The sequence below is a fragment of the Megalobrama amblycephala genome, linkage group LG2, assembly GCF_018812025.1.
Source record: "Megalobrama amblycephala isolate DHTTF-2021 linkage group LG2, ASM1881202v1, whole genome shotgun sequence".
Lineage (NCBI taxonomy): Eukaryota > Metazoa > Chordata > Actinopteri > Cypriniformes > Xenocyprididae > Megalobrama > Megalobrama amblycephala.
In genome coordinates, this window is record NC_063045.1 from 2,788,498 (window position 1) to 2,804,045 (window position 15,548).

Here is a 15,548-nt window from a genome sequence, read left to right on the forward strand (position 1 = left end):
TAATTGCAATATGTAAGATTGTTTAGGATTGGAGATAGCGTTGGGGACCACTAAAACAATGTTCTATATTTTGCCTAGACGTTGTAGTACTTACAGAGATCCTGTAACGTCTGCAACTGATGGCAGAAGTGCAGACAGGTTGAGCAGTTTTATCCAGGACACGGACCGTATCATTGTGTCGCCTGTCAATGAAATCATATCATAGACACTGAATGAACATCTACAGAGAGCAACACTTCACTTTATCTTCATTTAGTGTTTTATAAGTAACTCTTCATACAATAAAAACAGCACATTTTATTATTTGTATTTATTATATTATTTATCACATTATATTTATTGTTTGTTGTTGTACAGAAAGACCAAAAGCCAAAGTGTCCATTAAACCTGATCAACATGGAGGAGACTCAGTTCACTCTCAGATGTGACATTATATGCTGAATGGAGTCACTAGCTGGAGGTACTACTGGTTTAAAGGAGGTTTCATTCATGGTTTCCACTGAACTACAGGAACACACATTCAGGCCTGTTTCTGAGTCTGATGCTGGTAAATACTCCTGTTATGGATCAGAGAAAGGAGGATCACGCTGGATCACACTAGCAGTGATGAAGTTACACTGACAGTATCAGGTGAGTTTTGATCATCTCTTCATAAACACACACAAGTTTATCATGTTATTAATGAGTGATTTCTCAATGTCAGATCCCAGAGCAGTTTTAAGTGTTTCTCCTCAGAAGTGGTTGACTGAAGGAGATCCAGTGACTCTGATCTGTGAGGTTAAAGGCTCCTCTACAGGCTGGACATTCAGCTGGTTCACTGTAACTAAAGTCTCATCAGGTCAGTTATAATGTGCTTCATCAGGATTAACTGCTTTATTGAAGTGAAATATATAATTTAATACCCAATCCTCCATTACAGTCACTCCTCTGTAACAACATAAGAGCCATTGATCAAACCCTGATTAAAACAACCTGAACATATTGAGTTTATTCAGGTTCAAGTTTTGATACAAATGTAATTTATAAGGGCCAGATCCAATAGAAGTTGTTCCTTAAATTGTTAACTTCACATTATCTTATTTTACAGTCGTCAAAGATCATTATAAGCTGCTCTCAGACAGCAGCAGAGGATCTGGAGGAAAATACACTGTCAGTTCTGCTGCTGTAAATCACACTGGAGTTTATGTGTGTAAAGCAGAGAGAGAAAAAACAGCCTATAAAACATGGTACAGCAACAAACAACTACTGTGGGTCACTGGTGAGTTCAAACAGAACTTAAACGATGGGTTTGTCTTTAATAAAGGAAGTTAAATATGTAATATTTATAAATTATAGCTGTAATTGTGTTGTCAGGTGTTTCTCCTCGAGTCTCTCTGATCATCAGTCCCAGCAGATCACAACACTTCACATATGACTCTCTCTCTCTGAGCTGTGAGGACCAGAGTAACTCTGATGGATGGACAGTCAGAAGATACACAGACTTTTGGGGGCGGCTGGAAGATTGTCCATCATTATGGGGATCACAAACAGGATCTACATGTACAATCAGCTACACCAGTATATCACACACTGGAGTGTACTGGTGTCAGTCTGAATCTGGAGAGAAATCTCATCCTGTTAATATCACTGTACACTGTGAGTCTGTGTTTCTGTATTTGTTCATTTCACTGACAGTTTACAGTCAATGCATGAAGAAAGTTAACAAGAGCAGGAAGCATTAGATACAGTCGTGACTTTGGCCATAAAACCAGCCAGACCATCATAGACTAAATACACTAAAACACTCAGAAACCAGTGGGCAGTGGAGAATATAAACATCTATTTTTATTTTGTCTTGTTTTTATTATGTTACTGTTTTGTTCATGTTGCATGTTTCCTGTGTTTCTGTAGTTGGTGTGATTCTGGAGAGTCCTGTTCATCCTGTGACTGAAAGGAGATAACTCTGACTCTACACTGTTTAGATCAGTTTTCAACCCCATCAATCCTCAGAGCTGATTTCTATAAAGATGAATCACTCATCCAGAGTCAAACTACAGAGATGATCATCTCTACTGTCTCAAAGTCACATGAGGGTTTCTACTACTGCAAACACCCAGAGAAGAAGAGAGAGTCACCCAAGAGCTGGATCTCAGTCAGAGGTGAGAGTATATAAACACTATTGAAATGTTCCTGTACAATTTACAGCACTAATCTAAATGTAAAAATACATGTATCTCTGTATCCCCAGCCTCAAGATCTGATGGTCTCAAACAAGCTGTGATAATTGGAGTGACTGCAGGACTGACTGTTGTATTTTTGATCATTGTCTTCTTTGTCCTGCTGTGGCACTACAGAAACAACAAAGGTTCATCATCTGATATTCATTTTCAGACACTAGCTCTGTTTCTAAACCTTGTGAGCTTCAATTTTACATCAGTCTAAGCTGGTTTTCTGGTCTCCCAACCTGGTAAAGCTGATGTTTGCTGGTTGTAAAGGGTTTTTGGGCAGTTTTCAGCCTTCAGGATGGAAGACCATCTTAAATTGGGCTTCTTATTTCAATTCTGAAAATTATTAATGAAAATCTTTGTCATCTATATTGAAAACATTGAAACTCATCGAAGTGAGTCCTCCATCTTGTCCAGTAGTTATTTGATATACAAAGTTATTGCATATGTAAATCTCTCCAAATTATTCATTTATCAGTTTCTTTTTCTGTCTTTGAAGACAGCAGGCAGTGAGGCAGATTAATGTTTTGGAACTAAACCATAATGAATAAATAAATAAAAAACATCACTAAACACTTTGTCATTCTCAAACATGTATACATGACAGAGATTTTCCTCAAAACATTTACGTTGTACATAAACATTTTGTGTTTGACTAGGTGGAAGATCTGAGTCTCCCTCTGCTGTCGGTCAACAGCAGAACATCAATCAGAAATCAGAGCAGAACCAGAGTGAAGCCGGATACAAGACACTGCTGTCTGGTCAGACTTTATTCATTACCCATTAATAAAGACCCATAAATCTTTACAAGCTGAGATAAAATACATTTAGGAATAACTTTTAACTGACAGGACAGATCTCTCAAATAAATAATGTTTCACTCTAAAGTTTAACATGATATTTGTGTCATTGACATTCATACAGGTGCATCTCAAATTAGAATGTCGTGGAAAACTTCATTCATTTCAGTAAATCAACTCAAATTGTGGAACTCGTATATTAAATAAATTAAATGCACACAGACTGAAGTACTTTAAGTCTTTGGTTCTTTTAATATGATGATTTTGGCTCACATTTAACAAAACCCCGCCAATTCACTATTTCAATCAATTAGAATACTTCATAAGATCAATTAAAAAAAGGATATTTTAAACAGAAATGTCAGGCTTCTGAAAAGTATGTTCATTTCTATGCACTCAGTACTTGGTTGGGCCTCCTTTTGCATGAATTACTGCATCAATGCGGCGTGGCATGGAGGCGATCAGTCTGTGGCACCTGCTCAGGTGTGATGAAGACCAGGATGCTTTGATAGCGGCCTTCAGCTCATCTGCATTGTTGGCTCTGGTGTCTCTCATCTTCCTCTTGACAATATCCCACATATTCTCTAGTTCTCTAGGCGAGTTTGATAGCCAGTCAAGCACAGTAACACCGTGGTCATTGAACCAGCTTTAGGTACTTTTGGCAGTGTGGGCAGGTGCCAAATCCTGCTGGAAAATGAAATCAGCATCTCCATAAAGCTTGTCAGCAGAAGGAAGCATGAAGTGCTCTAAAATTTCCTGGTAGATGGCTGCGTTGACTTTGCACTTCAGAAAACACAGTGGACCAACACCAGCAGATGACATGGCAGCCCAAACCATCACTGACTGTGGAAACTTCACACTGGACTTTCTGTGCCTCTCCACTCTTCCTCCACACTCTGGGACTTTGATTTCCAAATGAAACGCAAAATTTACTTTCATCTGAAAAGAGGACTTTGGACCACTGAGCAACAGTCCAGTTCTTTTTCTCCTTAGAGACGAGCTTCTGACGTTGTCTTGTGTTCAGAAGTGGCTTGGTACGTGGAATGTGACAGTTGTAGCTCATTTCCTGAAGACGTCTGTGTGTGGTGGCTCTTGATGCACTGACTCCAGCTTCAGTCCACTCCTTTTGAAGCTCTCCTAAGTTCTTCAATCGGCTTTGCATGACAATCTTCTCAAGCCTGCGGTCATTCCTTTCACTTGTACACCTTTTCCTACCACACTTTTTCCTTCAACTTTCCGTCAACTTTCCATGAATATGCTTTGGCACAGCACTCTGCAAACAGCCAGCTCTTTCAGCAATGACCCTGTGTGGCTTACCCTCATTGTAGAGGGTCTTGATAGTCTTCTGGAAAACCATCAAGTCAGCAGACTTCTCCATGACTGCTGTTGGGATTACTGACCTAAACCCAGTATATACCCTGAGAATGGTAATTTAATAGAACGTGAAATTAAATATTTTAATCATTTGAGATACTGATTTTGTATTTATTTTGATGAGCAGCAAGCTGTAAACATCAACATGAAAACAAAAAAGTCTGGAAATATTTTTCTTTATGTCTAATAAATTTAGAATGTATATAAATACTTATATATATACTTTTTGAATTAAATTACAGAAAAAAAAAAAAAAAAAACGTTTTCATGATATTCTAATTTATTGAGATGCACCTTCAGCTTGTTATTTGGTTTTATCAAAAACTGCATAGCAAAATATATTTTATTTACTTTAGAATATTAATAGCACATTAAATATTATATTTAGGGCTTTATTTTTATGTTTATGTCAACATAACATCAATATTTTTCAGTGGAATTGAATTAATAAGATGCATGACAAATCTTTGAAAAATGTATATATTATTGGAAATTAATTAATGTATTAATTTATTACAGGAACTGCACATGTTTATGACACAGTTGATGTAACTAATAATAAAGACAGAAGCACAGGTAACGAATTATGTCATTTAAAGTATTTTATGTCATTATAATGAGTTCAGTAGTTCTTCTCTAAAGAAACTGGAAATCAAATCCATTGTTTTTTGTATCACTGTGATTTTTGCAAAGGAAATCAAGTTAAATCAAGTGTCTTATTTCTTTCTGTTGTTCATTGTAGACGCTGTAAGTGGACCGACTGAGATCACATATGCTGAGATTGAAATGAAATCTACAAACAAACAGAAGAAAAAGAAAGAAAAGAAAGGTAAACCGCTACAAAAGTCTCTGCTCTCTTTTAGCATGTTTATTATATTATAATGTTATATTTCACAACACTGTTGGACGTACAGTAAGCACTAAAGATATGAACTGTTTTCATCTTCTAGTCAAAAACACTGAGAGTTGTGACGGCCTGTACTCTGAACTGAAGCTGGAAACAGATCAAGGTGAGCGTCAAACTAAAAACATCATTCACAATTCACAAGAAACCACTGAAAACTTCATCTTCATGCATTATTGAGAATCTAAGAATTACATGAAATGCTGCATAAGAATTATAAATGTGCATTTTGAATTCATTCATATATTTTCAGGTGCTGGATCTAGTGGTGTGACGTATGCTGAGGTTAAAAAAACATACCCAGAGTAGAAACTTCAATCCCAGGATACTGATGAGTTTACAGCAGGTTGAGAAGTGAATGACCAGGATCATCAAGGCAATAGATTTACCAGAACTTACTGTAATATTAGCAATCCTAAATGTGCTTCAGAGACAGTGCTGGTTAATGTTTGCATTAATGTTAATGTTTGCATCATTTCTAATAAAAGCAATGAGCTTTTATTAGAAATGATCAGCTTTTGTTATTCATTAGAAAAAGCCATTATTGTTTCTGCACAGTGTGTATTTATGTTGGTTAATAACAGCAGCAGTTTATCATTTGACAACTGAGTGAACAGAATATTCAGTGAAAGGATATTTCTTTTCTGACTGATGATTAAGTGACCAAGTTTCATTTTTTATTTTTTCATTTCTGTCTTCTTGGATTTTAAATGTATTTGCATAGGTTCCCATGGACATGAAAATATAACAGAATGTTAAAACTGATTCTGGAAAAGTTGTCTTTGAATGTAAATGTGTGTAGTGAAACTATATATTTTTTTCTAGCTATGCTCAACATATTTCAGCTTGTTTGTTTGTTTGTTTGTTTGTTTGTTTGTTTATAAAGTTTTGAGTGTATTATAAATTTGCTCTCGGTTTTATATACACTGCCATTCAATAGTTTTGGGTCAGTAAGATTTTTTCTTTTCTTTTTTTTTAAGAAATTAATACTTTTTACTCAGCAAGGACACATCAAATGGGACATTTGTACAAAAGATTTCTATTTCAAATAAAGTGTACTTTTATTTCTGTTTCTCAAATAAATCCTGAAAAAATGTGTCAGGGTTTTCTCAAAAAATATTAAGCAGCAAAACATTGATGATAAGAAGAAATGTTTTTAAAATCATAGTATTAAAATGATTTCTGAAGGATCATGTGACACTGAAGATACCAAAAAACTTGATGGTGGTTTCGATAAAAATATATATTAAAATAGCAGTGTCACATGATCCTTCAGAAATCATTGTAATATGCTGAAAATTCAGTTTTGCCATCACAGGAATAAATTACATTTTAAAAAATATATTAAAATAGGAAGCGGTTATTTTAAATAGTTATAATATTTCAAATTACAGCTATTAGATGTCTTGGCAAAAGGGGAGACCCCTAGGCCCCCTCATTAACATGCAGGCCCCCCCAGATTTATACAGTACTGTGCTCGTGGCGCGCACTCAAGAAATGCATGCGCAAATGCGCCGGCGCGCGCTGCATAATTACTTTATTATAGCTAAAATAAAGCGCAATAGATACTACGAGCAATGACCGTCGTTTGAAAATGAAATTGCCAAACATGCGATTAAAGCTGCCTCAAAACTGTGCATGCATGCATGTATTTGTTGACATGGTTTTAAAGCTATTGTTATCCAATTTGTTGGTCTTAATGTCTTAAAAATGCACATATGTACACCAGGGAAATCAAAATTTTCTCGCGGGAGCATGCCCCCGTACCCCCCTAGCAAACTACATTTTATGACCTCTGTAATTATGAAACTCTGCGTACATGTTCTATAAATTATATCTAATGAAATCTGAGGTAAACGTGTATTTCTACAAATGTGCGCACTTTGAGAGTAAAAGTTTGTATGTGTAGTATGCACTGTGATCAAAAATAAATGGGACCAAACGCGATTGAATGTAAAAGTTTGTCTCGTTATACTATTAATAACTACCGATTGATTTTGCATTTCTTTTAGAAATTAAGAATTATTAGTGTCATTGTAGTCATTATTAGTGTCATATATATATAAAATATAGCGGCCCCCTCATTTTTAAATGGGCCCCCCCAAAAATAAAATTCTGGCTACGCCACTTTACATGTGTAGTTTTGTGCATGTTCAGTTATTTATTCCCAGTTCTTCAGTAGACTACTTCAACTGACCATTCTATGATCATGTTTGCTTATTTTGGTAATGCCCAAGCTATTTTTCCTCCAAAATTTATTCACAGCCTCATTTATTCAAATTGTGTAGGTAAAATGACACGTGAAAGACTATTTTTTTATATAGACTAATTATTTTTCATTGTTATACGCATTTCACAACACAAACTGATTTATTACATTACAGTCAAAAATGACTGGGTCTTCTGGGACGCATAGGCAGTTTTTTCCACCTTTTGACCACGAGATGTCGTTACAGTGTGCACCGTTTTGAAAAGCTTCGAGTAATGAACCTTTTTACGACACAGTTGAGGGAAAGCCATGGTGCTTCACAAAGCTTCATTTCGCCATCATAGTCTCTTGTGCAGGTTCTAGTTACTGATCAGAAACCTACATTTTTTGAAATTCACTTTTTTGATATGGGTGTGTGCAACACTGAAGCACAAAGAAATCCTTTCTTAACTGACATGACAAAACAAAGGACTCTCATAAAAATGTCTCTTTTTTAACGAATGTCAGTGAAATGGAGTGTTTCCAAGTTGAATTTGGTCCAGCTTAATACTATGAGCTGTTTTCTAGGAATTTTATATAAGGTTTTGGAACATCCAAGGATTTAGAACAGTTTAGAACCCCTTTCTTCTTCTTCTTCTTCTTCTTCTTCTTCTAGTCATATACATTAAATAAGAATGAAAATGAAAAGGGCAATTACAAAACAGCCTCAACTGCCCTTGTACAGCATATAGCTGTATAGCATTGCTATACTTGCAAATATAGTTACTATTTAAAACAAAAAGAGCTATGATACTGTTAATTTACTGATGTACATCTCATTTAGTTTTGTGATGTGAACTGAACCCATTATAGATGTGTTTGTGTCTCTTCCAGGAATTTAGAGAAAAAGACTCACATTTCCATGATCAGAATTTGCCCATCATGGTGTCAAATTTGTTTGCCGCTGGCAGTGACACAACCAGTGTGACACTGATGCTCATGGCCAATATCCTCATATAAGATCAGAACTGCATTTTTATAAACTGCACAGTTCAGGTCACTTTTTCTGAACACAGTGTCACACCAGAGACCTATCTGATCTCCTCTTGTCTTGACAGCAGTGACCATAAATGTCTCATATGGAGGAATCAACACTTCTTTCTCATGAGAAAACGTAGAATATTTGCCACATCAGCACCTTCACAAGTGTTAGATAACAAAAACCAAAAACAATTGTAAACTCTTGGCTACTCTAGATCAAGAAATTATGATGCAAATGAACCTCTTTGTTTAGAGCACTTCTTATAATATGTAACTTTTGAATCACAATAATTTAATTTATGTTTCTTTTAATTAAGGTTACTGCATCTGTAACTTTCACAGAGTCAGAACTGCTCAAGCTTTATTTGCATGTCTTACCAGGAACTGTTTGTCCAGTGTGAAACCACACATAGACCTTCATAAGTGCTGTATAATGATGAGCTCAACAGTTTACATTTTACACATCATAATCTCACTTCAGCTGTTACATCCTACAGCACGCACATTATCAGCGATATAAAAACCCACCTTCCTCATCTCATAGTTTCAAACGTCATTGTCGTCTATCTGTGAGCAAGTGACTTTTCTGATCTTGTCCTCTCATCATTGAGCTCCGGAAAAATAAAGATAAATAGACAAGGTAAAATTGGGAGTAAAATAAATATTAATATTGATATAGAACACAAGTTTAATTGCATATTTGACTTTTGTTTTAATCCGACAGAATATACACAAAAATTTAAAACCAGAGGTGTAAAAAGTACTCAAAAATGTTACTCAAGTGAAAGTACAAGTACTGAGTGAAAATTTTACTCAATTAAAAGTAAAAGTATCTGGCCAGAATCATACTTGAGTAAAAGTAAAAAAGTACTACATTAAAATTGTACTTGAGTATTAAAAAAGTAAAACAGCAAGAATGAAAACTAGAGATTCTTGTTTAAAGATGCTATCGAATGAAAAATTGAATTTATCTTTGCATAGTTAAATAACAAGAGTTCAGTACATGGAAATGACATACAGTGAGTCTCAAACTCCATTGTTTCCTCCTTCTTATATAAATCTCATTTGTTTAAAAGACCTCCGGAAAACAGGCAAATCTCAACATAACACAGAGTGTTACGTAACAGTCTGGATCATTAATATGTACGCTCCCAATATTTGCATATGCCAGCCCATGTTCAAGCCATTAGACAAGGGCAAAACGTCTGGATGTGCACAGCTGAATAATCAGACTAGGTAAGCAAGCAAGGACAATAGTGAAAAATTGTCTTTCTAAATGTTTCGTTAGCATGTTGCTAATGTACTGTTAAATGTGGTTAAAGTTACCATCGTTTATTACTGTATTCACAGAGACAAGAGAGCTGTCGCTATTTTCATTTTTAAACACTTGCAGTCTGTATAATTCATAAACACAACTCCATTCTTTATAAATCTCTCCAACAGTGTAGCATTAGCCATTAGCCACAGAGCATAGCCTCAAATTCATTCAGAATCAAATGCAAACATCCAAATAAATACTGTACTCACGCGATTAGACATGCTGCATGATGAAGACTTTGTAAAGATCCATTTTGAGGGTTATATTGGCTGTTTGAACTTTGTGTTTGCTGTTTAAGGCAGTTGAGAGCTCGCGGGATCGGGGGAGCGGGAGATTTAAAGGGGACACACGCTTAATCGGTGCATATGTAATAATGGCTCAAAATAGGCAGTTAAAAAAATTAATTTAAAAAAATCTATGGGGTATTTTGAGCTGAAACTTCACAGACACGTTCAGGTGAGACCTTAGACTTATATTACATCTTTTGAAAAGGGGTTCTAGGGCACCTTTAAGCTTTTAATCTCTAAAAACATGAAGTGAATGAACCACATACAAAGTTTTATCCTCCTTTAGAACTGTTTGATTAATTGTATGATTAATGCCAGTATGCAACATGCTACTCAAAAAGTTGCAAAACCTCGGATTTAACTTAAGCAGAAGCTGATTTTCAAAATTGTGAGTGTCAAGCCTAGCTCTTTTGGGCCTAAAAATCAATCCTGCAGTGCCTGAAACACTGGTGTCTGAAACACAGGCCAGATATCCATCCAGCTCTTTGCTGGCTTCATGTGTTGTCTGTTTCAAAGAAGCGAAAAAGTCTCCATCATCAGATGAACTGTTGGCCACGGGTGCTCTTGATTCTGTGGCTGATTTTTGACTTCCTCCATTTTCTTCCACTGACTGTTATAATTTCCAGGTCAACAAAGAGTATAGAACCCAAGAGGCGACACTCTGATACTTTTTAGGCAACAGTCACTAGATGGCGCTCCGGTAGCGCGGCCGCCATTATGGGGTAAAAAATACTAACTGGAGCATTGAATCCTTCACATCTTACGCACCGAAAATCAGCGAATTTCACTGCCAAATCAGAAGCGCAGTAGAACAGTTTTTAAATTAAGTCACCAGTAAATTGTATGGCTCCCACAGTAAATGTTGTATTGTCTTATATATGCTTTATTTTACCAGCTGTGGAATCCAACCATTCAACCATCTGAGGTAACGTAGTTAGCCTACTTTATTGAGTATTTCCATTTTATGAAACTTTACACATTTATTAATAGTAAATTAATAATTAATACATTTAAGATCATCATATTTACAGCGATCAGTATATTTCAGACCTAGTGGAGTATTAGTAATAATATCTAGGTCTGAATTGAAATAAGCTATATTGTACGTTTTAATGGATCACTCTACAAACATAATGATCTTATAATACATGATGCATTGCTGTGTCCGTTATCGCATAATTCCCACTTTTGGACACTTTTACTTCAATGGACATTAGACAACACTGCAAAATCAAGCTATTATATTCATATATTTATTGTCCAACATTCTCAATTTTTCTGATGCATGTCATATTTTAATTTCATATGTCGGTATTAATTCAGTGTTTATAAGTCTAATACTAATACTAGATCTTTTAAAGAATTTTAACCCAAACTGACTGAGAGCAAAAAGGTTTTGTGAAAAAGTTTTTTTTTTTTTTTTTTTTTTTTTTAACAAAGCAGCTGATATTGCCATAGAAACTAGTGGACTGCCAAATCGCTTTCACCCCAAAATGGCGGAAATGCGAGGCCGCTGCTGGCGCAGGTGTTGCAATGGAACATTCTGTTGAGTGTCGCTTCTTGTTAGTGTATATTCTTTGAGGTCAAGGTGCTGTGCATTGTGGTAATTGATGCAACATGACGTCACTTCCAAAGGACCAATGAACATGTCTGACCAATTTCATGGAATGTGAAAATGAATCTCATTGAATAAATAACCTTTAAATTAAACTGGTCATCAGCACAATTCAGTTGGTTTGGTAATAGCAAAGGAAAATAGAATGAAGTGATCTCCAAAAAATAAGTACTTTTTGACTGTAAATAAAATTGTAAGGAGTAAAAAGTACTCCTTTTTCTCAAAAAATGTAATCAAGTAAAAGTAAAAGTATTGATTTTTAAATGTACTCAAGTAAAGTAAAAATCCCCAAAAATAATACTTAAGTACAGTAATCAAGTAAAATTACTCAAGTACTTTACACCTCTGTTTAAAACTGTGTTTTGTAAGATGTTGGTGAACACATAACTGTGTATTGCTATTGCAGTGATAGATTTAGTATTTGTGAGACGCTGTTGTGTTTGTCAATTTTTCCAGCATCTGCGTTTCACTAGATCATCTGAGGGATTTGACTGAATCAAGATGCTGCTGATCATTGAAGCTCTTCTTCTCATTTTAGCTGCTCTAGGACAGGTAAGCTTGTGTTTCTAGTATGAATATTACAGACATGAATACTGATGATTGATCATTATGATTCCTGTTGCTGCAGGATCACAGAGCTGCTGCAGGACAGAAATATCCATTAAATATGGCACTGAATTCTGTTGATGACCAATATGAGGGCTGTAAAGAGAACATGTCAGACCTGGTGAAGACAAAATATCTAGAGAAGGAAATCAAAGACTCTTCTGAATTTAGGGATACTTGGCACGATGGTGAAAATAAAGCCAAGAAACCACAGGATAATTTGAAACAGATTCATTCAGTCGCCATTTATGTGTACACTAACAACAATTCGCATGTATATCGTAATTTCAACAATGCTGTTCGTACTGACAAACAAAAATACAAAGACCAGGAATTCAAATGGTATTCACTTCACTTTCTGTTAACAGAAGCGGTACAGATTCTGAATAAAACACAAAACAAATGCTATTCGACTTATCGTGGTACGACTGTTGAGTTTGATAAGAATGTTCTGAACACAGAGGTTCGTTTTGGTTCATTTACGTCCTCCTCGCTTGATCGTAAAGTAGCAAATGATTTTGGACCTAAAGCTTGTTTTGAAATTGAAACTTGTGAAGGTGCTAATGTGATCAAATACTCCAAGTATCCTGACCAGAAAGAGGTACTGATTCCTCCATATGAGAAATTTACAGTTGTTGATGTCAAGACAAAAGGTCAGGAAGGTGCCTGGTGTGACACTGTGTTTAAGTTAAAAAGCTCTGGGAAAATAAGTTACCTTAACTGTGGTGCTGATGTAAAACTGGTACAAGACAGGGCCAAACTTTAAATTTTCAATCATTTTGTCTTGTCAAGTCAAAAGTTGCTTCCTTTATAATGTTTTTTTCTGTTCTGTTCATGCCTGAGTTTCTTGGTTGGTTTTTGTTAATTAGTTCAGTTCTCCTTTGTTCCCTGCATTTTTATGTTTGTCGGTTAAAAAAAAAAGTGTCCGTATGAAACCGCAAAAACATGCTATGAAGCGCTGTCAAGAGCATGTCAAACCAACAGATGGCGATATAACCCTAACCGTAAAGCCATGTTGGCCAATCAGATGTCTGGAATACATTTTATTACCGTTTCTGGTTCCAATCAAAATCTCCGGTTTTACCATCTACATGAACCATCTACCACAGGGCTCGTCAACTGGCGGCCCGCCAATCATTTTCATCTGGCCTGCGGCTCCTCAGTCTCCCTCCTCCTCCTTTCCTGGCAGTGCGGCTAAATTTGGTTAGATCCGTGGCCTACATATCATAATATAATATTATTTGACAGTGGTAGTGAGTAGCCATGTATGGTTTTACCTGTGGTTACCAAGTCTCACTGTGAGAATATATTCAAATAAGCGTAATAATTAATAAAAGTAAAAAGTAAAAAAGGCCTGAACTGTGCAGTGGCTTTCAAGAAACCAACCAAGTCTGTAAAAAATTTCAAAATTTGTTGTACCATGAACAAAAAGATGCTTGGAATTAACACGGTTACATGATTTACAATGACCAATGTGATTTTTTTTCTTTCTTTCCTTTTAGTAGAGTATAATCGGTAGTATGTCAGAAAACATCATTTGTTAAGTATTGTTAATTTCAATAATGGAATAAAATTTGTAATTGACCAAATAAAGTTGCTTCACGGTGATTTTATGTGTCCCTAATTTATTTCTTCAGTTAGACATAGTCTTGTTGCGTCACATGACTGATAAGGCTGTACTAAGTTGCAGCAGCATGCTAATTCAGACCAAGCAATCACACCCAGGGCCTATACCATGAAGCCTACACCTATACCAGTTTAGGTGGCTAGCCAGGCATGTTTCAGTTTAGCTTATTCCAACCCTGGGTTTTAGGTAAAAAAGTGTTTTGGATTTTAGCGGTGTTCATCGTCAAAGTAACTAACACTCCATGGCTAACATCAAAGCCTGACTGGATTGGTTTGGTTTTGTCAACTCAAAACTTATCCCACAATCCTGAGTTTGTTTAACTACCATCATGATATGAGCATAATGGTTTATACTTTCATCTCATACATTAACATTGTTTCATTTCTTAGCGTGCTAACATACACCAATGCAAGCTAGCAGTTCACTAAAAAGATTATTTGTTTGAATGTACTTTTTTCTAGTCTAGTTATACAAATTTTAATTGAATTGCTTGCATTTGTGAAACCACAAACACACTAGGCCTTCAGAGGTGTTGCATTAAACTGAACACTTTCTTACTGCTAAAAATGTGCTGGATGCATCAACATTACACTTCACATGCCTCGCAGCAAGCTAAATATCTGAGAATGAATATTTGCTGCATCGTAACACATTTGAATTTCAATAAGGATTTTCTGAACATATACATTTTGTCTGCTTAGAGTTTGTTCACTTAGAGTTTTTTAAACATTTGGTACCAATGACCCTCCAATATGCTAAATTCCCTTGTGATCGACCTAATAATCTTTCTCCTGGTTTCTCAGTAAGAGAGCAGCTTGCATCCTGGTGGTCTCAATGCTTCAGATTTTGGTTGTCCTGGGTCTGGTGGACCTAGAGGTCTCACTACCAACAGCTGCACTTCCTGTAATGGCAGTTGCCATTTGGTATGTTTGGGTCGCATACAAGCTATCAGCTCTTCCAGAAGTGGATAAGTCCACTCCAGCCCCCAAGCCCTGTCCAGAGCCTGTTCCAGCCCACAAGTCCAGTCCAGAGCCCGTTCCTATCATGAGTCCAGTCCAGAGTCCTCTCCTCCCAATGAGTTTGATCCAGAGCCTGTTCCAGCCCACGAGTCTGGTCCAGAGCCTGCTCCTGCCACAAGTTCAATCCAGAGCCTGCTCCAGCCCACAAGTCTGGTCCAGACCCCGCTCCTGCCCACGAGTTTGATCCGGAGCCTGCTCCAGCCCACGAGTCCGGTCCAGAGCTCCCTCCTGTCCACGAGTCAGGTCCAGAGCCCACTCCAGTCCCGCCTGCTCCACAGTGGTGGTCCACAGCTACACTTTGCTAGACTTCAGTCCTGCCTGCTCCACCATGATGGTCCTCAGCTATACCTTGGTGACCCTCAATCCCGTCAGCTCCACCATGGTGGTCACCAGCTTGTAACGATTTGTACAGTTATTAATCAATTTATGGGTGGAATATGAATACAATAATTCATAAAGCTTTATGAATTATTATGCACATACCGACCCAAGGGGGGAATTAACCATATATGGTGAATTAATTACAACAAATTGTAATCAATTATATATATGATTAGTTCTGGTT

The 15,548-nt window shown here is 36.5% G+C and overlaps 2 protein-coding genes across 2 annotated transcripts in view; both read left to right on the forward strand.

Annotated features, from left to right (window-relative positions):
* The window catches only part of LOC125263168 (Fc receptor-like protein 3), a 43,977-nt gene extending 38,244 nt beyond the window's left edge, over nt 1-5,733 (forward strand). Inside the window, 8 exon segments of the mRNA XM_048182089.1 lie at nt 1,891-1,937; nt 1,940-2,138; nt 2,228-2,344; nt 2,864-2,965; nt 4,898-4,954; nt 5,121-5,207; nt 5,329-5,388; nt 5,536-5,733. Coding sequence (XP_048038046.1) covers nt 1,891-1,937; nt 1,940-2,138; nt 2,228-2,344; nt 2,864-2,965; nt 4,898-4,954; nt 5,121-5,207; nt 5,329-5,388; nt 5,536-5,591 — 725 coding nt within the window. The 3' untranslated portion in view covers nt 5,592-5,733.
* A 3,367-nt stretch (nt 5,734-9,100) lies between these two features.
* On the forward strand, nt 9,101-15,345 carry LOC125262796 (ecto-ADP-ribosyltransferase 5-like). The gene is made up of 3 exons (XM_048181674.1): nt 9,101-9,151; nt 12,188-12,283; nt 12,360-15,345. The coding sequence occupies exons 2-3, from the start codon at nt 12,233-12,235 to the stop codon at nt 13,101-13,103; spliced, it is 795 nt and encodes a 264-aa protein (XP_048037631.1). The 5' UTR covers nt 9,101-9,151; nt 12,188-12,232; the 3' UTR covers nt 13,104-15,345.
* The last annotated feature ends 203 nt before the right edge of the window (nt 15,346-15,548 follow it).

Bases quoted from the DNA above. Each gene is read 5' to 3' on its own strand.
- LOC125262796 (XM_048181674.1), top strand. From the start codon at position 12,233: ATGCTGCTGATCATTGAAGCTCTTCTTCTCATTTTAGCTGCTCTAGGA. The intron at 12,284-12,359 runs GTAAGCTTGTGT...CTGTTGCTGCAG, and splicing joins TTTTAGCTGCTCTAGGACAG to GATCACAGAGCTGCTGCAGG.